This window comes from Mus musculus, chromosome 4 (assembly GCF_000001635.26).
Source record: "Mus musculus strain C57BL/6J chromosome 4, GRCm38.p6 C57BL/6J".
In the NCBI taxonomy this organism is placed as follows: Eukaryota; Metazoa; Chordata; class Mammalia; order Rodentia; family Muridae; genus Mus; species Mus musculus.
The window spans coordinates 45,208,833-45,230,109 of NC_000070.6; the positions used below are offsets into that span (position 1 = coordinate 45,208,833).

The 21,277-nt window shown below is 44.9% G+C and overlaps 1 protein-coding gene across 6 annotated transcripts in view; it reads left to right on the forward strand.

Annotated features, from left to right (window-relative positions):
• Nucleotides 1-21,277, forward strand: part of Frmpd1 (FERM and PDZ domain containing 1) — a 101,517-nt gene that overhangs the window by 24,413 nt on the left and 55,827 nt on the right. For all 6 annotated transcript variants that reach the window (XM_006538176.4, NM_001081172.2, XM_006538178.3 and 3 more), the window contains exon 2: nt 20,999-21,103. In XM_006538176.4, coding sequence (XP_006538239.1) covers nt 21,003-21,103 — 101 coding nt within the window. In that variant the 5' untranslated portion in view covers nt 20,999-21,002. The remainder of the gene's footprint in view (nt 1-20,998; nt 21,104-21,277) is intronic.

The window sequence follows — 21,277 nt, forward strand, 5'->3', positions numbered from 1 at the left end:
TGGTTACTCGGCTACCGTCTGCCAGTCATTCTGGTTTTCTTTCCTACAGTGCCTGGCAGGCCTTTAGTTACACGCCCCTTCCCTTCTCCCCATGGGCAAAGCTGGGCACTGCTGAGGCTAGGGGCAGGGCCAAGTGCTTCACAAGGGCTGGCATTCTGTATTTCTGAGTCTTGTGGTGGGGGGGGGTGGAATCCGTGAACCCCACTAGCATCCCTCTACAGCTGACGGTGCCGCTCCTAACGGCTGCCGACACCCAACAGCTGACCCGATTCCCTGAATCGGTCCCTGTAAACAGTGCAGCTCTACAAGAGGGAGGTTTCCGGGCAGAATACTTAATTAGGGCTTAATTAAGACAACTGGAGTAACCCTTTGACCTGAAACTTGCACGGGGTCCTGATTGGCAGATGGCACCTGGCACTCTTGGCTGTCTGACAGCAATCAGGCCTCAAGCAGAAATGAGCCCATGCTGGCCCTGAAGGAGGTGCTTCTTAGACTCCTCATCAGAATGTGTTCTGCTGCACCCTTTTTCTTAAGGACCCCACACTCTGAACTGTATTGGCTAAGAGTGTGTTTCACCTTCTCCAGAACAGAAGGACTTCTAAGGCAGGGGCCATGACTAGGTAACCTGGGTCCCCACTATCATACCCAGCATGGGTGAAAGAGTGGCTAGACATTGGTGGGACGGTCACACTGGCTTAGAGGCCTCCCCCCTTCAGCTAGAGATGGTTGAAAACTAGAGTCTGAACCCCAGGGTGTGGACTCAAAAATAAAGAGTTAAAGCTATGGCCAGTACCTCATCTGTGGGAAGGTATGGACTTCAGACAAGGAACCTCGGGGTAGAACAAAACCTTGGTGTCACAGGCCATGGGTCACAGGCCTGAAAAGCATGCCTTGGGCCTGGCTCTGGAAGCCATTGTTGATATACTGTGCTGTGATTGTGGCTGGCTTTGATCTGGTAGGACTGGGAGCCCACCCCACTTCCTAGACAGACCCCTGGAGTCACAGCTCAGTCCACTAGAGTGATGAGCCACTGCTCTGGGAGCCCTCAGTCTAAATTTCCCAAGCAGTTGTGGATTTTGGTTTTGGCGCTCATGGTATCAGATGTGCCCAGAGGGTTTTGGAAATTTGCTGGTGCCCCAGTGACATGATAAATCATTTCACGGTAAAAACTCAGATCTAGATCTTAGTCCACGTGCTACAATATGGTCAGATTTTTCCCAGGTGGTGGTCAATAGTTTTTCTACTAATGAGAATGAAGATATTCATACTAACCAATGTGTCTGTGGAAAAGGAAAAGAATCTTTCTACTGAGTGCCTGGGACACCAGACACCACAGGCTCTAAAGACCTCTGTGCTCAGACGGTCCCTGCAGACGTTCAGCCCTGCTCCTGGGCACTTGTGCACCCGCATAGCATTGAGCATCCCCAGTGGTGGTGCTAACCTAGAGTCCATCTGTGGAGTCCATACAGGATGGGGTTTGTTCCCTCCCTTGTACATACATCTGACCTAGTCAGTTGCATACTTCTTGAAATAGTAAAATGCTCAACATAAAATCTACTTTTTATTTTTGGGAGTCGGTTCTCTCCTCCCACCATGTGAATCCCAAGGGTCAAACTCGTGCTTCTGGTTTGGTGGCAGGTGCCGTTAGCTGCTGAGCCATCTCCAGCCCTAGCCATTTCAGTGTATACAGTTGGTGGCGTTTAGATAGACTTGTACTGTTATATAATCATTACTGCTGTCTACTTTAAAGTGTTCATCATCCCCACATAATCCCATTAAGCAGCACTTTTCAGTCCCTCCTTCCTGCCAGGCCCTGGCAGCCACCAGTTTGCTTCCTGTCTCTACGTAGCCTTGCCAACTCTGGACATTAAATATAAATGGGAACCTATGGTATTTTGTCTTTGTGCCTAGCTTCTTTCAATCCACGTGTCTTTAAGATGTATCCACGTTGTAAGCCCGCAGCATTACTTCATCCTGTTTAGCGGCTGAATCCTATCCCGTTGTATGGCCGTGCCATGATCAGTTTTTCCATTTGATCACTGAGGCCCTTTGGGGTTGCTTCTGCCATTTGGCTATCATAAATAATTATAAATATTGCTCCTTGGACATTACCGTACAGGCTTTCATTTGAATATTGGTTTTCAGTTCTTTGAGGAGGGGACTCTCCGAATCAGTATTGTTTTAGTAAACAACTTCTTGAGAACGCTGCAAACTGTTGCCATAGTCTTTGAACCCCATGCTTCTCTGGTTGCTCTCCAGTCTCTCTGGCCTTTCTTCTCTCTTCCCTTCATTTGTGGCTCTGCAGCCCCTGAAGTGACAGTCCCCCTACCAGTCCCCCTGGCTCTGTGCAATCTACCCTGGTGTGCTCAGTACAAGCTGGGCATTGCAGTCCCCAGGGTTCCTTTAACAGCATATGTCCACCATGTGTCTAGTATGTAATGTACTGTGGCGTGGAAGAGACTTCCCGTTTCACTGACAGGCTGAGGAAAGTCTAACATAACTTTCTGGTAGCATGGTCAGTGAGAGTTGAGGTCGAACCAGGATATGTCAAAGCCTCTGCTAGTGACATGAGAGGTCACTGGGGAAGACCTGAGGCCACATGGGAGAAGCGTGGTTATGATGAGAGCATCTGTGCTCTTGAAGCTGCTTGGAAAGTGTAGGTCTCCAGCCAGCAGCCCTTCTGATCTGCTCTGAGTTAGGTGCCATGTTTCTCTGACTCCAGGGACTGTGAGAATTCTGTTTGCAGGGACTCAGTCGCCCCACTGTGTCTCTCCCTGGCATCCTGTCACTCAGCAGTGTTTCTTGTTTTGTTTTGTTTTGTGTTTGACACTGGGTTTCTCTGTGGAGCCACTGCTGTCCTGGAACTCAGTAGACCATGCTGACCTCAAACTTAAAAGATCTGCCTGCCTCTGCCTCCCAAGTGCTGGGAATAAAGGCTTATGCCTCCACTGCCTGGCTTGATCAGTGTTTCTTAAAGGAACCTGTAGAAAGTAGAACTTTGACTGACTCACAGAGGATGAAAGCGAAGCAGCCATGTTTGTTCAGGTGTGTGGTGGCTAAGCCCCTGAGTACAGAGCTGACTGAGTACAGAGCTGACTCAGAGAAAATTAGACAGACAGGTAGTACTCAGGGCTCTCAGAGATGTACATGGGAGAACCCATGGTGATATCTCAGAGTAAATGATATCCAGCGTGACCGTGTTGGTATGGATCCCTTCCCTGCCCCCCAGTACCTGCACTTTCTAACATTTCGACATCTTTTATTATGCTTAGCATAGTTGGATCCCCCACCAGGATGTATGAGGGTTGGGGGTTTTGTTCCCAATGCATCCCAAGGCCTAGAACCATACCTGGTACAAAAAGGTTCTATAGTCTGGATTTTCATACAAAAAAAATTGTAAGTAGGGCTGAGAGGATGGCTCATAAGTCAGAGGCTTGTGGTGTAAGCATGAAGACCCAAGTTCAAATCCCCAGCACCCATATAAAAAGCTGTGGATAGCTGAGTGTGCCTGTAACCCCAGCATAGGGAGATGAAGACGCACAATCCTGTAATATAATCATGTTTCCTAGGTCTGTTCACACAAGCCCTTACAGATAGGAAAACTGAGGTTTGCTTGTAAAAGGGTGTGTCTTGGGTCCCGTGTCTAGCAGCTGGTCATAGCAGGGGCCTGGTTACAGATCTTGTGTACTCTGTTCCTCACCCAGTGAGGACAAGGGGCTTGGCAGCTGCATGTAACTCCACGATGACATTTGCCTTTGTCTCCAAGGGTCGCCTCAGGGACCTCAGGACAGCGGAGGTGAAGTGCGGGCCTCTCTGGTATTCAAGTCAGCCCTTCCCCACATCCTGTCCAGGGCTCACTGTCCATCTGATAAGGCAGATGAATTGTGTGACCAACTTCCCATCATCCTCTTGGAGTGGCCTGGGCCCCATGGCCCCAAATTGCTGTCAGGAGAAAGACGTGTCCTGCATTCCCATCAATGCTGGCTGCTGCCTCCCTGAAGCTCCCAGAGGGCCACACAGAGGCCATCTGCAGTGCGTTAGATAAGAAGCTCGGCTCTTTCTGAGATGCCCAATCTTGTCAGGCAGATGTGAAATCTGAGGACATGCAGTCCCAAGAGACCCTGGACCCACAAACACTTGTGTTTGCACCTGCGGCACTGAGGATGGTTTGGGTGGTAATGGGAATGGATGTTTTCTGTTTAAACTGTTGCGTGAGTATTTTTATGTGCCTAAGGGAAAAGCCAGCTAGCCTGACCAAACCTGTGGTTCAGTGAACATTACCGCTTAGTGTGCCACTAACTGTGGGATGCACCATATCAAAGTGTCATTTCCATGTGCACAGTGTGCTGTCAGGATAGTGGTCTGGCAGTTTGCTGCCACAGAAAAAGTCAGAAAGATAGTTTGAGGTCATCTGTCATTTGGGAATGCTGCCATGGATGGTGGTGAGCCTAGGTGCTTTCTCAAGAGCCATCTCCTGTGTCACATTTGTACCTGGTTCAGGGTGAGCTGGCCGTGGATGCTAATGACCAGGGCCTAGGACACTCCAAGTGTAAGATGGGAAGTCAGTCACATGGCTTATCATCCGCCAGATGGGAAATGCGCCCTGGAAAGGATGTAGGGAATGACTGTGTCCAACACTCATGCTCCCATGGGCCAAGGAGACCTAGAGAACCAGCTGGGAGCCACAGGTTTCTCTTTGGTCCACGGCAAAACTCCTGGTTAGGCCTCTGAAGCCCTTTCCTGTAAAACAGAAGGTGTTGGGTAAGATGGCTCATGGAAACACAGGCTAAGAAAGGAAGGCGGAGGAGGTACAGACACGTGAGAAGTGAAGCTGCCGGCTGGCTCTCCTGGACTGTTCCTAGAGCCACAGACCACGTGACTTGTGAAGGGATTCTGTATCAGACCTGCATTGTCTTGATCCTTGAAGGGAAGAGCTAGCAAATGCTTTCATGGGGTCCTGGTGGCGGCTGTACTAGAGCTGTACATCACGCTACACATGGCACTAGGTGTGTCACGTGGCCTAGGACGGCTGCCCCTTCCTTTCTCAGAATGACATTCTCCTGATAAAGTGACTTACCAGTCTAAGAAGTTCAGCCGAGTACTCTGACACGGAAGCTCGTTATCTTTCACCAAGCCATGATCGCCGTAATGAATCAGAGCATCAGCTGATCCGTATTAGGGATGTATATGTGAAGCTGGGAATGGTGGCGCACACCCGGCCACCCAGATTTGACCGCTGGAACCCAGATGGTGGAAGGAGAGAACTGATGCTTAAAAGTTGTTCTCTGACACACACATACAGTGTAATTAAAAACATTTTTAAAATGACAGTAAAGGCAGAAAGTTAATATGAGCTTCTCTAAAATATTTACTAATAACTTTGTCTTTAGAAGTCTAAATTTAAATTATTTTTATTCTGATCTAACCACTGCATTTTAGGCAACCATGCCCGTGTCATTATTCATTCAACAAACACTGCTTGGTGGGCATAGCTCTGCTAGGCTATGCTTGGGTCTTGCGCTCCTCCTCCGTCTCAGGGAACTCGTGGTTGAGGGGGTGCAGAAAACAAGACCAGATCCACACGAGGTTAGAAAGTACAGGCAAAAGGGCAGATGGGTTGGGCTGGGCGTAGTGGCCAGGATAGCCAAGGCTATACAGAGAAACCCTGTCTCAGAAAAACAAAACAAAACAAAAACAACAACAAAAAAGTGCAGGTGGTTTGGTCCCAGCTGGATGGAAGGGCAGGACACTCGACTGTGATTAGTGTCTTAGGGTTTCATTGTGGTGAAAGGATACCATGACCAAGGCAACTCTTATAAAGAAAAGCATTTAATGGGGGCTGGCTTACAGTTTCACAGGTTCAGTCCATTATCATCATAGTGGGAAACATGGCCCCCGTGCAGGCAGACTTGGTGCTGGAGGAGCTGAGAGTTCCAGACCTCGATCTACAGGTGTAGCAGAACTGTCTCCTGCTGGCAGCCGGGAGGAGGCTGTGTGGGGAGCCTCCACGAGGAGGAGGCTGTGGGGATCATCCCTAGGCAATCCACCACAATTAGGTATCCGGTGAGGCAGGCTAGGCCAGCAGCCAGGAAGCTGTCCTGATGTGGCAAGGCTCAAGCTATGTGCTGAAGGTCAAATCTAATGAGAACCAGTTTCCAAGGAAATCTAATGAGAACTAGTTTCCAAGGAAGGCTGAACAGAGGGGCTGTGAGGGAATAAAAAGGACAGAGGGTTGTGTGACAGAAGTGGAAGGCCTCAGCATCCCTCAGCCACTTGAACTTCATGAATCTGTAGGTTAAAATGTTAGTTTCTCCTCACTGGGAGAAACTCCTCCCCCTAACAGGCTTGTGCATTGAACCCTTCATTGATGGCTGATGGTTTTTTTTTTTTTTTCAAGTGCTTGGGTTTCAAGGGCTCCAACCTAATCAATGAATTAATCCCTTGATGGATTCGTTCATTGGCATTATTGGAAGGTGGGAGCTATTTGGGATAAGTAGTCACTAGAGGAGTGCTCTGGAAAGCTGGACTTTGTCCTCAGTGAGGAAAGCAACCGCCACGTCCTCTGCTACGGCCCTGTGCTGTGTTATCTATCACAGGCCATAGCAATGGAGCCTTTCAACCATGGACCGGAAACTGAGCCAAACCCTTCCACTCTTAAGCTGTATTCTTGGGTGATTTACCAGAGTCACAGAAAACTGTACACCCCTTTCCCCCAAATTTGTCACAAGAACAGTCTTTTGGTAGAAGATAATGTGATATACATGCAAAAAGCTTGGAATGTATGGATAATAGCAGGATGGTAGCATTTTAGGCCTATAGAGAAGTTTTTGGTGATATTAGCAGAGGTAAGTCAGGCTTTGTGACTTCTGAACAGAGAGCAAGTCTGGTTACCCATCACTTTCCTTGGAATCCTTAAGTTCTATCTAAGAACCACATTAAAATGAGCATTTTCAGGCCCCACCTATCACCTGCTGAATCAGTTCTTCCTAGACTGTAGTTCTCTCAGTTTTGCTCTTTTAAAATTGACTTAAAAAAACAAAACAAAACCCAAAAACCTCATGTGTATGGGTGTTTTGTGCCATGTGTGTACCTGATGCTTGTGGAGGTGGCTGGAGTTAGAGATGGTTGTACAGAGATGTGAATGCCTGAAACCAAACCTGGGTCTTTTGGAAGAGCAGGAAGAACTATTAACTGTTGAGCCATCTCTCCATCCCACCTCTCTCTTTCTCTCCCCATCCTCCCCTCTCCATCCTTCTCCTTCCATCACCCCTTTCTCTGTCTCCCCTCACTCTATTCCCCTCTGTCCACCCCCACCTCTGTCCCCTCCATCCTCCCTCTCCATCACCTTCTCCTCACTCCCTTTCTCCACCCATCTTTTCTCCATCCCTCCTCTCTCCACCTCCTCTCTCCATTCTCCCTCTCCCATCCCCCCTTTCTCCATCCCTGTCTCCTTTCTTGTCTTGTTGCGTTTAGTCCCCCAACAACTCAAACATTGCAGTAAACATTGTAATTTTGTTTTCTCTTTTAAGCAAAAATATTTCTATTTTTCTTTTTTAAATGACATAGAATGACATGTTGTTTCTATGTTGAGATTTAAAACAAGGAAATCGGGTTACATGTAACAAATGACCTACAGTTTACAATGTAACCATTTATATTATTCTCTTATTTCTATTTACACGATAAGATCTATTGACAGTTTTCCTTAAATTGAACTTTTATTTCTTAGGATAAATCCAACTTAATTATTCTATATACTTCTTATAATGTACTGTTATTGGAGTTTGTTACCAATTGTAAAATTTTAAAACTTTAAGAGTAATTTTATAAAGGAAAGGAATAGGCTCAAAGTACATGATAAACTTGCATGAAATGGCTTTTGGTAACCATGTATAATAAAAATGTAAAGGTTAAAAGTGCATAGTAATTTAAAAAGAATAATAATTTTAAATGTGCACAGAAGCAGAGCGTAATAAAATGAACTCTAGCATTTTTCAACCTGAGGAATTATTAATTTTCTTACTTGGATCTTACTTCAGAATTGTGCGAGTGATTCATGAGTAAAATTGATCTCTATATCCTTTTTAAATTATGCTCTTGGTTTGATTTTAAACTCAGGATTATCTTTGGCTCAGCAAGATAGCCTGGTTATATGCTCGCGTTTTCTCTGTTGAAGAACTTTTTCCAATTCTGAGGACAGAGTTCCTTACAGTTTTCATTTTGCTGTTATTTCTAGTTCTTTGCATGGGGAATCAGCCTTTGTGGAGTTAAAGATTAAAGAAGTTTGTAGAAACCATAGAATAAATGAGCCAAGGCATTGACTGTCTTGCTGAGCCCCTTTGCCATGGCGCAGAGCACAGTTCGAGAGATGCCCTTCCTCTCCTGACCTAGGGCTCTTATCTTTCTTTCTCCTCTCACTATTGGTGACCTGCATGGAGTTGTGTGTGTGTGTGTGTGTCTGAGTATATACAGGTGCCCACGGAGGACAGAGGGTATTTGATCTCCTGGAATTGAGGTTTCGGGTGGCTGTGGTAGGTTCTAGAACCTGATGTGGATTCTGGAAACCTACCCAGGTCCTCTGCAAGGGCAGGAAGAGCTCTTAATTGCTGAGCGCTCTCTCCAGTCCCAGTGTCCCCCACCCTGACCCCCCAGTGAACGTGTTCTCACTGAAGGGGGTCTTTTATGCTACAAGCAGCATGCTGCGCACATCCAGGAAAGAGCAGAATCGGTTTCTCAGTGTGCCGCATCTCTTGCTTACATTGTCCCTGAAGTACCCTACTTGGAAGGTGTCTTCCAGGATAGAGGGAAGCTCTTACCAGAATCCATTTACATGCCAGAGGTTGGTAGGGACACCTTGGAAGACACCGTTTTATGAAGCTGACATTGTTATACAGGAATAGGCTTGCCTGGAATTCAGGGCCAACTAGAATGATGCATTGCTATTCGGGAGCCTGCTGCAGCATACCTAGGAATGGTATACATTTGTCATTACTCATTTCATAAGAATGACTTATAACACAGGTTTGTGGGGTTTTCTTGATCTCACACAAAACCATGAATGTGGTCTCAAGTGATATTTTAATTCTCTGCCTTTTTTCTGCTTTTATTTTAGTTCTGTTACTTGGGGACTGACACATTCACTTGTTCAACCAGCATCTATTATGATGACACATCCTGAGAGAAAATAGAGAGGTTGTGGGTCTTAGGCTCAAATCAATGATAGGAAGGAAGAAAAAATGATGAAGGCAAGAAACTAAGCTAGTATAGTATCTCACTTAGTAGGTTGACAAGTCACAGAATGGGGATGGAGAGATGCCTCTCAATGGTTAAAAGCACCGACTGCTCTTTCAGAGGATTCAGGTTCAATTCCCAGCACCCACATGGCTGTTCACAACTGTTTGTTAACTTAAGTTCCAGGGCATTCAATGCCTCTTCTGGCCTATGTAGGCACCAGGCACATATGTGATGCTAAGACATACACGTAGGCAAAGCGCTCATATACACAGACACAAAATAAATTTAAAACTTTTTAAAAAAATATTTATTTATTTTATGTATATGAGTTCACTGTAGCTGTCTTCAGACACACGAGAAGAGGGCATCAGATCTCATTACAGATGGTTGTGAGCCACCATGTGGTTGTTGGGAATTGAACTCAGGATCTCTGGAAGAGCAGTCAGTGCTTTTAACCGCTGAGCCATCTCTTAAGCCCCAATAAAACTTAAGAAAAGAAAAGAAAAGAAAAGAAAAGAAGAAGAAGAAGAAGAAGAAGAAAGAAAGAAAAGTCACAGAATAACCTAGGTGTGTCTTTACAGTTTGAAGTCGTAAATATCATTTGCAAAAGTTTTATGTTCCCTAAAGAGAAGAATGATGGCGTTCTATCTCTCCTACGCTGTAAGAGAAGCGCAGGGCGCTGGCACGGCGACTCAGAGGTGAAGGTGTTTGCTGTGTAAGCCCGGCAACCTGACTCTGGCCCCTGCAACCCACATCAAGGTGGGGAAGGGAACTGACTCCACAAAGCTGTCCTCTGACCTCTACGGGAACGCCATGGTGTGCACACCCACACATCCCCACTCATTATCATGCACATGTGCACACGTGCGCGCACACACAAATAATAATAATAGTGACAAACAGAAAATACAAGCCCAATCTCTTTCAAATGATTATTCTCTTTTTGCTTTTTAAAAATAGATTTAGAGGTAACTTCTTTGCAACTCAAGAACCTAGAATGTGAGAAGCCATCATTGAAGAACCTCTGAGAATTGTTTTGTGTGTCCTTTATATTTGAAATGTATTTTTTCAGCTCAAGAAATTTGCTTATTATGGTTTTTGCATTTCTTTGCTGTTTTTTTTTTCTCTCTTCTAATCCCCATTGTTTACAAGCTGAGCACCCTCCCCCTCCTTATCCAGCAGCCCACTTGAATTGCTATCCAGTTTTAAAGTATGTCACAGAAGTGGGTTTTGTCCTTCAGTTTCCTTCTCTCCCTCTGCTTCCTCGCCCCCCCCCCATCCATTTGGAAAATATTTTGCAAGAGCATGGCCTTTCATACTCTGTCCATTCCATACAGCCAGGAATGGGTTCTGTTTGGGAATTTGGGCATTTAAAGGGTGTGTGTGCAAGAATGGGTTGTAGTCAGAGAGGACTGCACTGTGAAGATCTGCTGGAGGAACTAAGGATGCTCAGCCTGGGGCAGAGGAGACCCAAAGACAAGATGTCTAGGTTTGGATCCAGAAGGCTATATATAGAAGAGGGATGGATGTGTGTGTGGAGAGAGGATGTGTCAAAGGGCAATACTACTGCAGGAGGCCAAAGCTAAAGAGGTGTGGCATTTAGCTGTAGGCAAAGGCACTTTCTAGCAAGGAGTCAGGGCCAAGAGCGAAGGATAGAACCATTAGAGGCTAGATGACTCTTGGCACTGGGATTGTAGCAGAGATTCTAAATGTTTGAGGATTATCTGCATCTTCCTTTGTTCCATTAGCCCAGCATCACAGGCAGATATTAAAGCCATTAGCAGGTCATTCTCTTGACTTTAAATGGACCTGCTTGGACCCTGCTGAGTCGGGGCACTTTTAATGGTTCCGTTGATGTAGCCATCTGTCTGGTCTTTGGAGATCCCTAGATGAAGGCACGGGCTTACCCACAGTCCAGATATATAATGCAAATTAATTATTTTAATTAGAGTCATATACATTTATAGAAATCAGTTAGCTAAACTGTATCTGGCAGCAGTTTAACAGTCTTTGTGAGTAACTGCTGCAGTTGGATGACCTTCAAGGGGAAGCGAAAGCGTGCGTGCCGGTCTTCAGTTCTTGTGGGTATATGTGAGCGTTCAGAGAATTCTGCAGTCCTCAGAGACTAGAACCAAGTGAGAGATTTCACATCTGTGTTGCCTGGCTTCTTCAAAACTTTCAGCTTCTCAAGGTGTAGGGATTTAAATCTAAGACAGGAGGCAACTAGTGTCAGTTCTCCTAGCTCCTGGATCTAATGGAGGCTCCAACTGCACGGCCGGAAGGAATTGCAGAAGCCTTCTGACCCTGTTCTTGGAAGTTTGTCTCCACTCCATTACAGAATCCCTTTTACAGTCATGCAATTGCGCAGCTTCTCCTTAAGTCCTTTCATGGGCCAGAATATTATTTTTTAAGAAAACCTATTCCATCCTTGGAGTGCTATAAAGCTCTTCACAGTGTGAACCGGTCTCCTCCCCTCCCCTCCCCCGCCCCGTGTTGTTTCTCTGTTAATCCTGGTTCACCATCCTTCAGTCATGGGGAATGCATACTGTCCAGATAGTAGCCTTTTGGCAATTTGTGGACCATGATGATACAGGTCACCTCCATGTTTGTCTAATAAGCATTTTCAGACTGCATTCCTTCCCCTCTTCCCCGTGCTGGGAATGGAATTCAGAGTCTTGTCTGTATTAGGCGTTTATCCTAGCCCAGCTTTCTCTGATTCTCTGGGAGTTAATCACGAGGCTTGATTTATTTTGCAACTCACTTTACATCCTTACTGCTGCCCCCCTTCCCAGTCACTCCTCACACAGTCCCACCTCCAACCCCCTCCCCTCACTTTACATCCTTACTGCTGCCCCCCTTCCCAGTCACCCCTCACACAGTCCCACCTCCAACCCCCTCCCCTTCTCCTCTAAGAGGTTGGAGCTGCCCCCCTAGGTAACTACCCCACCCCACCCCTGCCCTCAGCACATCAAGTCTCTGCAGGACTAGGCACATCCTTTCCCACTAAGGCCAGACAGGGTTGCCCAGTTAGGGGAGTGTAATCCACACACAGGCAACAGAGTCAGCCACCCAATTCCTGTCCCCCATGTGGCTTGATTTTAAGCCTCCTTACCCATCCTAGTTCCTTGAAAATGTGATCCCCCACCAAAAAAGACAGACCCAGTTATATCCATATCCTATAACTTGCCCGCTAACTTGATCCCCTAGACGAACTCATAGGCTATTGCCTTTGGAAACAATATTCCAGCGACTTGACTGCACATTTGTTTTGCTGCCTCTGCGTCGTCGGAAGTCTAAGACTTCATTCCTTTTCTTCTATTGTAAGTGTCACAGAAATCCAGTGTGATTTTCGTGTCTGTGTCAGGGGAACGTTAAATAACCTTTATAATAAAAGAGTGCCTGAAAGGAAGGAAGGAAGACAGACGTTCCAGTAAAAAAACAAAACAAAACAAAACACAACACAACAACAACAACAAAAACAACAACAGGGAGGGGTTGAGGGAGAGGAAGCAGAAACAGCAACAAAATAACAGTAAGTAAACAAAGGTGACCAAGAGAAATTGTCAGATGAGCTAATCATGAAGTCACTTAAGTCACACTGCAGTGAGCCTGTGTAGGGGAAGATGCCCAAGATGCATTTACAGCTTAAGAGTGCAGCCGGGTATGGTGGCACATGCTATAATCCCAGCATTTGGGAGACAGAGGCAGGCGGATTTCTGAGTTCGAGGCCAGCCTGGTCTACAAAGTGAGTTCCAGGACAGCCAGGGCTATATAGAGAAACCTTGTCTTGAAACAAACAAAAACAGAACAAAACAAAACAACAAACAAACAAACAAAAAGAGTGCAGATCTCTGTGAGCTTGAGGATAGCTAGGGCTGCATAGTGAGACCCTGCCTTTAAAAAAATGGAGTGCAGTCATATAACATAATTCTATTTTGTGGAAAACATATTTTAATATATAAAATATGAAGCCGAGCATGGTGGCACATGCCTTTAATCCCAGCCCTCGGGAGGCAGAGGCAGGTGGATTTCTGAGTTCGAGGCCAGTCTGGTCTACAGAGTGAGTTCCAGGACAGCCAGAGCTATACAGAGAAACCCTGTCTCGAAAAACAAAAAAAAAAACAAAAACAAATATATATATATGTATATGTATATATATATATATATGATGGATTTCTATAAGCCTAGGTGGGAATTAGCATACTGCTAACAAATGTTATTCATATGGGCCTCTGAGGTAGTGCTTGATGTAGGATGGATATTTTAGGTTATTTTAATGTGATGGGGTGATGTTTTCGCTTGTTTTATTTTTTTTTCCAGATACATCTGACCCAATAGCCAAGCATACTTTTCTCCATTGCGTTAGGACATGTTCTTAAGTGATTAAGTCGAGTGTTTGTGAGAGTATGAATACTTGCTTTTTACCTTCATTTAAGATGTTCCAGTTGTTTATTTTTATTTTGTGTATACTTGGGTATGTTTTGCCTGCATGTGTATCTATGCACTACATGTGTGCAGTGCTCATAGAGGCCAGTAGAGGGTGTCAGATCCCCTGGCACTGGAGTTAGAGACAGTTCTAAGATGCCATGTGGGTATGAGAACCAACCCTGTGTCCTCAGGAGGAGCAGCTAGTGCTCTTAGCAACTGAGCCATCTGTCTAGCCCCCAAGAATATAAATATTTAAGAATTAGGTGCTGTTTTCACCATGCTGACATTTTTAAAAATTCATGTTTCTAAAGCCCTTTCTGACAAGGAGTGTGTATTGATGCTTTCTTGGAAGCAACACAGGCTTGAGATTTTTTTTTTCTAATGAGGATATGTCAGCAGGGCGTGGTGACACATGCCTGCAATCCCAGCACTGGGTGGGGGTGGGGGGTGCGCAGAGGCCAGTCCTATGGACATAGTTCCAGGACAGCCAGGGCTGTATAAAGAGATCTTGTCTCAAAACAATAACCAAACATAAAGAATGTATGATTGGACTAGAGAGGTGACTCAGTGGTTAAGAGCACTGACTGCTCTTCCGAAGGTCCTGATTTCAAATCCCAGCAACCACATGGTGACTCAAAACCATCTGTAATGAGATCTGACGCCCTCTTCTGGTGTGTCTGAAGACAGCTACACTGTACTTACATATAACAATAAATAAACCTTTGGGTGGGGCCGGAGCAAGCAGAGCCAGAGCAAGCAGAGGTCCTGCCTTCAATTCCCAGCAACCACATGATGGCTCATAACCATCTATACAGCTACAGTGTACTCATATACATACAGAAAATAAATAAATCTTTTTAAGAGAGTGTGCTTAAAGAATTTCATTGCAATGAATTTATCTTAAGAAAAATATCTTATGAGTGATCATTTATCATGAATAGGATTTTCTTTGCAAAGCTGTCTCTGTCTCTCTCTGCCTCTCTCTGTCTCTCTGTCTCTCTCTCTCTCTGTATACACATATGTACATAATTATGCATGCAGAGGGCTGAAATCAATGTTTATGTTATACTTTGTCTTTCTCCACGTTATTTTTTGAGACAAGGTTTTATCACTGAACTTGGAGCTCACCAACATGTAGGCTGGCTGGCCAGCCAGTGAGTCCATGAATTCTCCTGTCTCTGCCTGCCTCTACACTCAGCCCTTTATGTGAGTACTCAGCTTTTATGGCAAGCACATTACCAAAAGACCCATCTCCATTGTTTTGCAAAGATTTTGTTAAAGTGAAAATTGGAAACAACACAAATGTATTGCCTTAGAGTTTTATTGCTGTGAAGAGACACCATGTAATTGAGACTGGCTTGCAGTTTCAGAGGTTTAGTCTATTATCATCATGGTAGAGGGAGCTGAGAATTCTACATCTCGATCCACAGGTGGCGGAAGGAGACTGTGTATTACACTGGATGTAGCTTGAGCATTGAAGATCTCAAAGCCACCCCCACAGTGACACATTCCTTCAATAAGGTCACACCTACTCTGACAAGACCACACCTCCAATAATGCCACTGCCTATGGGCCATGCATTCAAACAAATGAGTCTGTGGGGCCATACGTATTCAAACCACCACTGGTATAATGATAGATTTACTGAATAAATTGCAATCAGAGAAAATATACTACAAACCCATTTGAACTGATAGCATCAATACTTGTAAATGATATACAATGATGTTCATGGAACTGTAAGGGGGACACGAATAAAACCTCATTTTAGTTTAACAAATAAGTACATGTGTAAAAAAAAGGATGATAAATAAAACTAACACTGGAGAATAGAAATATTAGATGATTTTACTTTCATTGTTCTTTCTACTGCTTTACTCTAAGCCCATATTATTTCAGCCTAAAAAAAATGAGTAAAATTAATTTTAAATTTAAAAAGAAAACCGTCTAGGAGACATGGGCATCCTACCTTCCCTAGAAACACACTCCTTAAGCTCTTCTTGTTCCCTCTGCTGTTTTCCTACATTGTTTCTGAACCTAGTTTTCCTTTTTGAGACAGTCTAGTCAAGGCCTTGAACCCTCTATGTGATGTGAGAATGGCCTTCCTACCCTCCTGAGAGTTAGGGTTACAGGCGTGACTTCCTCGCTCAGTTATGTGGTGCTGAAGGTGAAACTTGGCACTGCATGCCAGGCCACTCTGTACCCACTGAGCCATTATCTCAGCCAATGAGAAATATTCTTTTATTGCTATTACATAACTTATTAGTTGTGGTAACTAACCATCATGGTAAATGAGGATTGACTCTTCTATACTCTGAGTTTCCTTCACTATATCTTCCTGTGTCGTATTTTTATCTTGGGAAATCGCTTCAGTGTTTACATGATTATAAAGATATAAATATTATCCAGGGCTGGCTAAATTGTGAGCTATGCTTTACTTTGTATGTGTGAACACATGTGTGCAGGTGCCCTTGGAAGCCAGAAGAGGGCATTAGATTCTTGGAGCTGGAGTTACAAGTGGTTGTGAGCCTCCCTGTGTGCATGCTAGAAACTGAACTCAGGTCCTCTGCAAGGGCAGCGAGCATCAGAACATGCGAGCTTTAGGTCTGATGCTGTTTTTATTCTCAACGTTTTATATTTGATCTATTTTTCCTAAAAAATATTTAGAAGCTCTTTTCTGTTTCTAGTTTTTTTTTGGGGGGGGGGTTTGCCTGGCATAGCACTTGGAGGCACAGGCAGGTGAGTCTCTGAGTTTTGGGGTCAGCCTGATCTACATAGTGAGTTCCAGGCCAGCCAGGGACACATCGAGCTAAAATGAAGTAAAATGTAAAATAGGATATATAGTGTTGTTCCCTGTTGTTGTTGTTTTTCATTCATTGTACAGGGTTGATTGGTTTGTGGGTGAGATAGGGAAGAGGTTCTCACTGTATAGATGAGGCTGGTCCACAACCCGTGCCCCTCTTGCCTCTGCTTGTTCATTAGCTGAGATCACAGGCATGATCAGTTCCCTTCCAGATAGTCACAATCTGGAAATTTTGGTTCTTTGGGAAAAACTTTATTGGATTATTTGGTAGTGTCTTATTTGGTAGAGGCTCCGTGACAAGGCAACTCTTATAAAAGAAAGTGTTTAGTTGGGAATGGCTTGGTTTAGTCCACTGTCATCATGGAGGGGAAGCACCATGGTACACAGACAGACGTGGTAGGGAGCTGTAACTGAGAGTTCTACATCTTCACAGGCAGAAGGAAGAGTCAGAGAGGTACTGGGCCTGGCTTGAGCTTCTGAAACCTCAAAGCCCAACCACAATGACATACTTCCTCCAGGAAGGCCACACCTCCTAGCTCTTCTCAAGCAGTGTCACTCCCTGATGAACAAGCATTCAAATATGAGTCCACAGAGGCCATTCTCGTTCAAACTCCACAGGCTGTTTCTGGCCTTCAGAACCTTTCTATGTGAATACTGGACTCTTGCTTGACATGGTCCATCGAGTTTTGTTTCTTGGCCTGTGGTATTTGGTCACTTTCTCTTTTGTCTATTGTTATTTTTTGTAATTGTCTGTGTAGGGGTGTGTGTAGGGGTGCATGCGGGGGTGTATAGTATGTAGGGGTGTGTGAGGGGTACTTAGGGGTGTGGGTGTGTATAGGGGATGGCAACCATATCCACTTTGGCAGAGTTGAAGGCAGCTGTGGTGATCAGGTGACCAGTCTGTTCACTTCCGCTATCACACCTCAGCCGGCATGTCACGGGAAGCCGGGGCTGTCTCAGGGATGTGTAGGTTCACGGAACCTAAAATTTAGGTTTTATGGTAGCCTGTGTCCATGCTCAGCTTTGTCATTAGTTTGTTATTTGCTCCAGTTATTAAAAAGGATATGCCTCAAGGTTTTCAACTATTCGGTTTGGATATCCTGTGCTCATTTGGTTTGGATATCCTGTGCTCATTTGGTTTGGATGTCCTGTGCTCATTTGGTTTGGATATCCTGTGCTCATTTGATTTGGATATCCTGTGCTCATTTGATTTGGATATCCTGTGCTCATTTGGTTTGGATATCCTGTGCTCATTTGGTTTGGATAGCCTGTGCTCACTTGGTTTGGATATCCTGTGCTCATTTGGTTTGGATATCCTGTGCTCATTTGGATGTGCCTTGGCAATCCTCTCTCCCTGCACCTAATGGAGATGCTTCATTGTTGCTACTGCTGCTGCTGTTGTTGTTGTTGTTTGAGACAGGGTTTCTCTGTGTAGCCCTTGCTGTCCTAGAACTTGCTCTGTAGACCAGGCTGCCTGTGAATTCACAGAGTCCCGCCTGCTTCTGCCTCCCAAGTGCTGGGATTAAAGTTGTGCGCCACCACTGCCTGGCTGATCTTTGTTTTTAAGAGTACTCATTTCTCATTAGTCACAGGAAAGGCTGCACTTTCACCTCACTGAACCATCTTTGTCAGAACTCATGTTTGTATTATGCTGGCCCTACTGAGCAGAAAATTCCCTTCTTTATGCTCTATAACAGCAGAAATAGCATTGGGGAAAATCAAAATGGCTAAATGCAAAACATACCCTGCAGTGAATTCTGGCATAGAAAAGGAACATCGGAGAAACTGATGAGATTTTAATATTGCCTGCAATTTGCAGTTTGGTTAATAGTATTGTGCTAATGTTAATGTCTTAATTTGGAAAAAAAATATTAAAGGCTATGTAAGATGTTATTTTCTAGAACGCTGAGTGCAGGACAGATGGCAATTCTGTGTTATCTTTGCAATGTTATATATATCCCAAATTACACCTAAAGAGGTTTCTGTTTTGTGTGTGTGTGTGTGTGTGTGTGTGTGTGTGTGTGTGTGTTCTGCGCCCCCACAGTAGTACATGCGTGTACATGCATTTTGAGACAGGGTATCACGTAGCCCTGCTTGGCCTTAAACTCACTGTGTTGGGGAGGATGGTTTTAAACTTGAATTTAGGATTCTAGGCATGTGCCACCATCCCTGGGTTATGTGGGACTGAACCCAAGGCCTTGTGCCTGCTAGGCCAGCCCTCTACTGATTGTGCTACATCCTCGATTCTCAAATCAGAAAGTTAACATAAAACAAGACTGAAGTAATTAACTAGGATGAACCTCATCTTACAGATTGTAAAAACTCACCTTTGAACTGTCTGTTTGGGGAATGGAGGGGGCGGTGGAGTTCTTTTTCGAGACAGGGTTTCTCTGTGTAGCCCTGGCTGTCCTGGAACTCACTTTGTAGACCAGGCTGGCCTCGAACTCAGAAATCTGCCTGCCTCTGCCTCCCGAGTGCTGGGATTAAAGGTGTGTGCCAGCATGCCCGGCGTAGCATGATCTTTTATGAAACGTTTCTATTTGCTTTGTATCGCACTTACTTTCCACTGTTGGACTTTTACTTTGTGTAGTTATTCATTGGGTTACTGTGAAATCACTTTGGTGAATTGAGACCGGCGTTTTTAAGAAGTGATATAGATTAAACAATAGAAATGTCAATACACATTGATTTACGAAGCATTAATCCTCAAGCACATATCTCTTTTCTTGGTGATCTGGCAACATTTATCAAAGCACAAATGCGTGTGACCTTTGACCTATCAATAGGGAATCTTATCCAGATATATAACTGCAAATATGCAGAAATGATGTATGTACAGTTAAGCCCACTGAGTACTGGTTTTTTTTTTAAAGATTTATTTATTTATTGTATATAAGTACACTGCAACTGTCTTCAGACACTCCAGAAGAGGGCATCCAATCTCATTACAGGTGGTTGTGAGCCACCATGTGGTTTCTGGGATTTGAACCCAGGACCTCTGAAAGAGCAGTTAGTGCTCTTAACCACTGAGCCATCTCTCCAGCCCCCATGAGTACTGTTATAATAGCAAAAGACTGGCAATAACCAAAATGTTTATCAGCAGGGGACTACCTTTTAGATTACGGTCCAGTCCACACAGTGAAGCAATCAGTTGTCAAAAAGAGTGATGAATGACTCTGTCCTGATGTAGAAACATAGCAAGAGTACATACTCAAGGAGAAGAAAAAAGCCTGATGCGGACAGAACAGTGTGTGTGGTGTGTTATCCTTTGCAGGAGAAAGGACTATAGCATCTTTGTATTTACTCGAACGGCCGTGAAGAAGCTCAGGGGAGAAGATGGTATGGGCTGAGATCTGGGAAGCTTAGGAGAGAGGATGACATGGGCTGAGATCTGGGAAACTCAAGAGAGAGGACAGCATGGGCTGAGATCTGGGCGAAGGGACCACTCTCTGAATACGTATTTGATTTTACCATGGTAAAAATATTTAGGGTTACCATCTTTATAATTTTTTTTCCAAGACAGGGTCTTGTGTCCAGGTTGGCCTGAAACTTGCCATATGGTTGAAGACAACCTCTGCTTCTGGTCCCCCTGCCTCCACCTCCTGCTTCCTAGGATTGCAGGATTGTCCCATCATGCCCCGTTAATGAGGGGCTGGGAGTTAAACCCAGGGCTTCTTGAATGCTAAGCAAACAGTCTACCAAGGTGAGCTCCATCTCGCCCCACGTCATCGCACAACTCTTAGCTCACAGCACAATGCCTGTATCTCTTCTTTTATAGGCCAGTGTGGAATTATGCAGGCGAACTATCTATTTAAAAGTTAAACATAAATCACTGAAGAGCAGCAGTATTCAGAAGAATTTGCCCATCGTGGGAGTAAAAGGACTCCGTGGGCAGAGAGGTGACTCAGGGAAGCACTGCTGCTCGTCCAGAAGACCTGGGTCTGATTCCCAACACCCACACAGCAGCTCACAAGCTTCTCTAACCCCAGTTCAGTGAATCTAACAGTCTTCCCATGTCCACACAGGAACACAAAATACTCCTCTAGATACGATGAAACAAATAAATGTTAAAAAACAAACAAAACAAAACAGGAATTCATGTCAGGTGTGATGGTGCGTACTTGTAAATCCAGCACTTGGAGGCCGAGGCAGGAGGTTCGTGAGTTCAAGACCAGCTTGGGTACATAGCAAAACTTTATCTCAAAGTAACAAAAACAAGCAAGAAAAAATCCAGACAAAAATGCTGGCACATGCTAGCAGGTCCTGGTGGCAACTCAATTGTGAAACCTTACCTTTTGTAAGTTCCCTCAGCCTTCTGTGTGAGACACAAAAGCATTCTGTTTACCACAAGCCTGGACTCTTCAGGCAAGGGATGCTGAAGTGTTTGTTCTGTGGAGTGTGAAGAGCTCAGCTAGGAGGGGAACTAGTTATTTGCTCGGTGGGTCTTTGGATGAGCAGGCGTGGATGCGGCAGAGTCCTCATTACAGGCTTGGGTTCGTCTAACAACATTGTTCTTTCCTTCATTCCTCTCAGGTAAATGGAAGAGCTGGACGGCAGCTTATCCCAGACTCGGAAAGCACACAGAATAGAACAGATGGTGGCAAGGTGGCTTCGGCGCTCCAGGGACAGCTCAGCCCGGTAAGGATCCTGCGCTGACAGGGGGTCCTATTGGTAGGGGTTTGGTGTCCCTGCGGGAGGAAGTGTCTGTCCTGGAAGGACCTGGGACTTCCTGTTCCTGGCTGGCTTTGATCTGCTGCCATATGCAAAGAGATGACTCTGTCAGCAGACTGAGTGGAATGTCTTTTCTTAGAC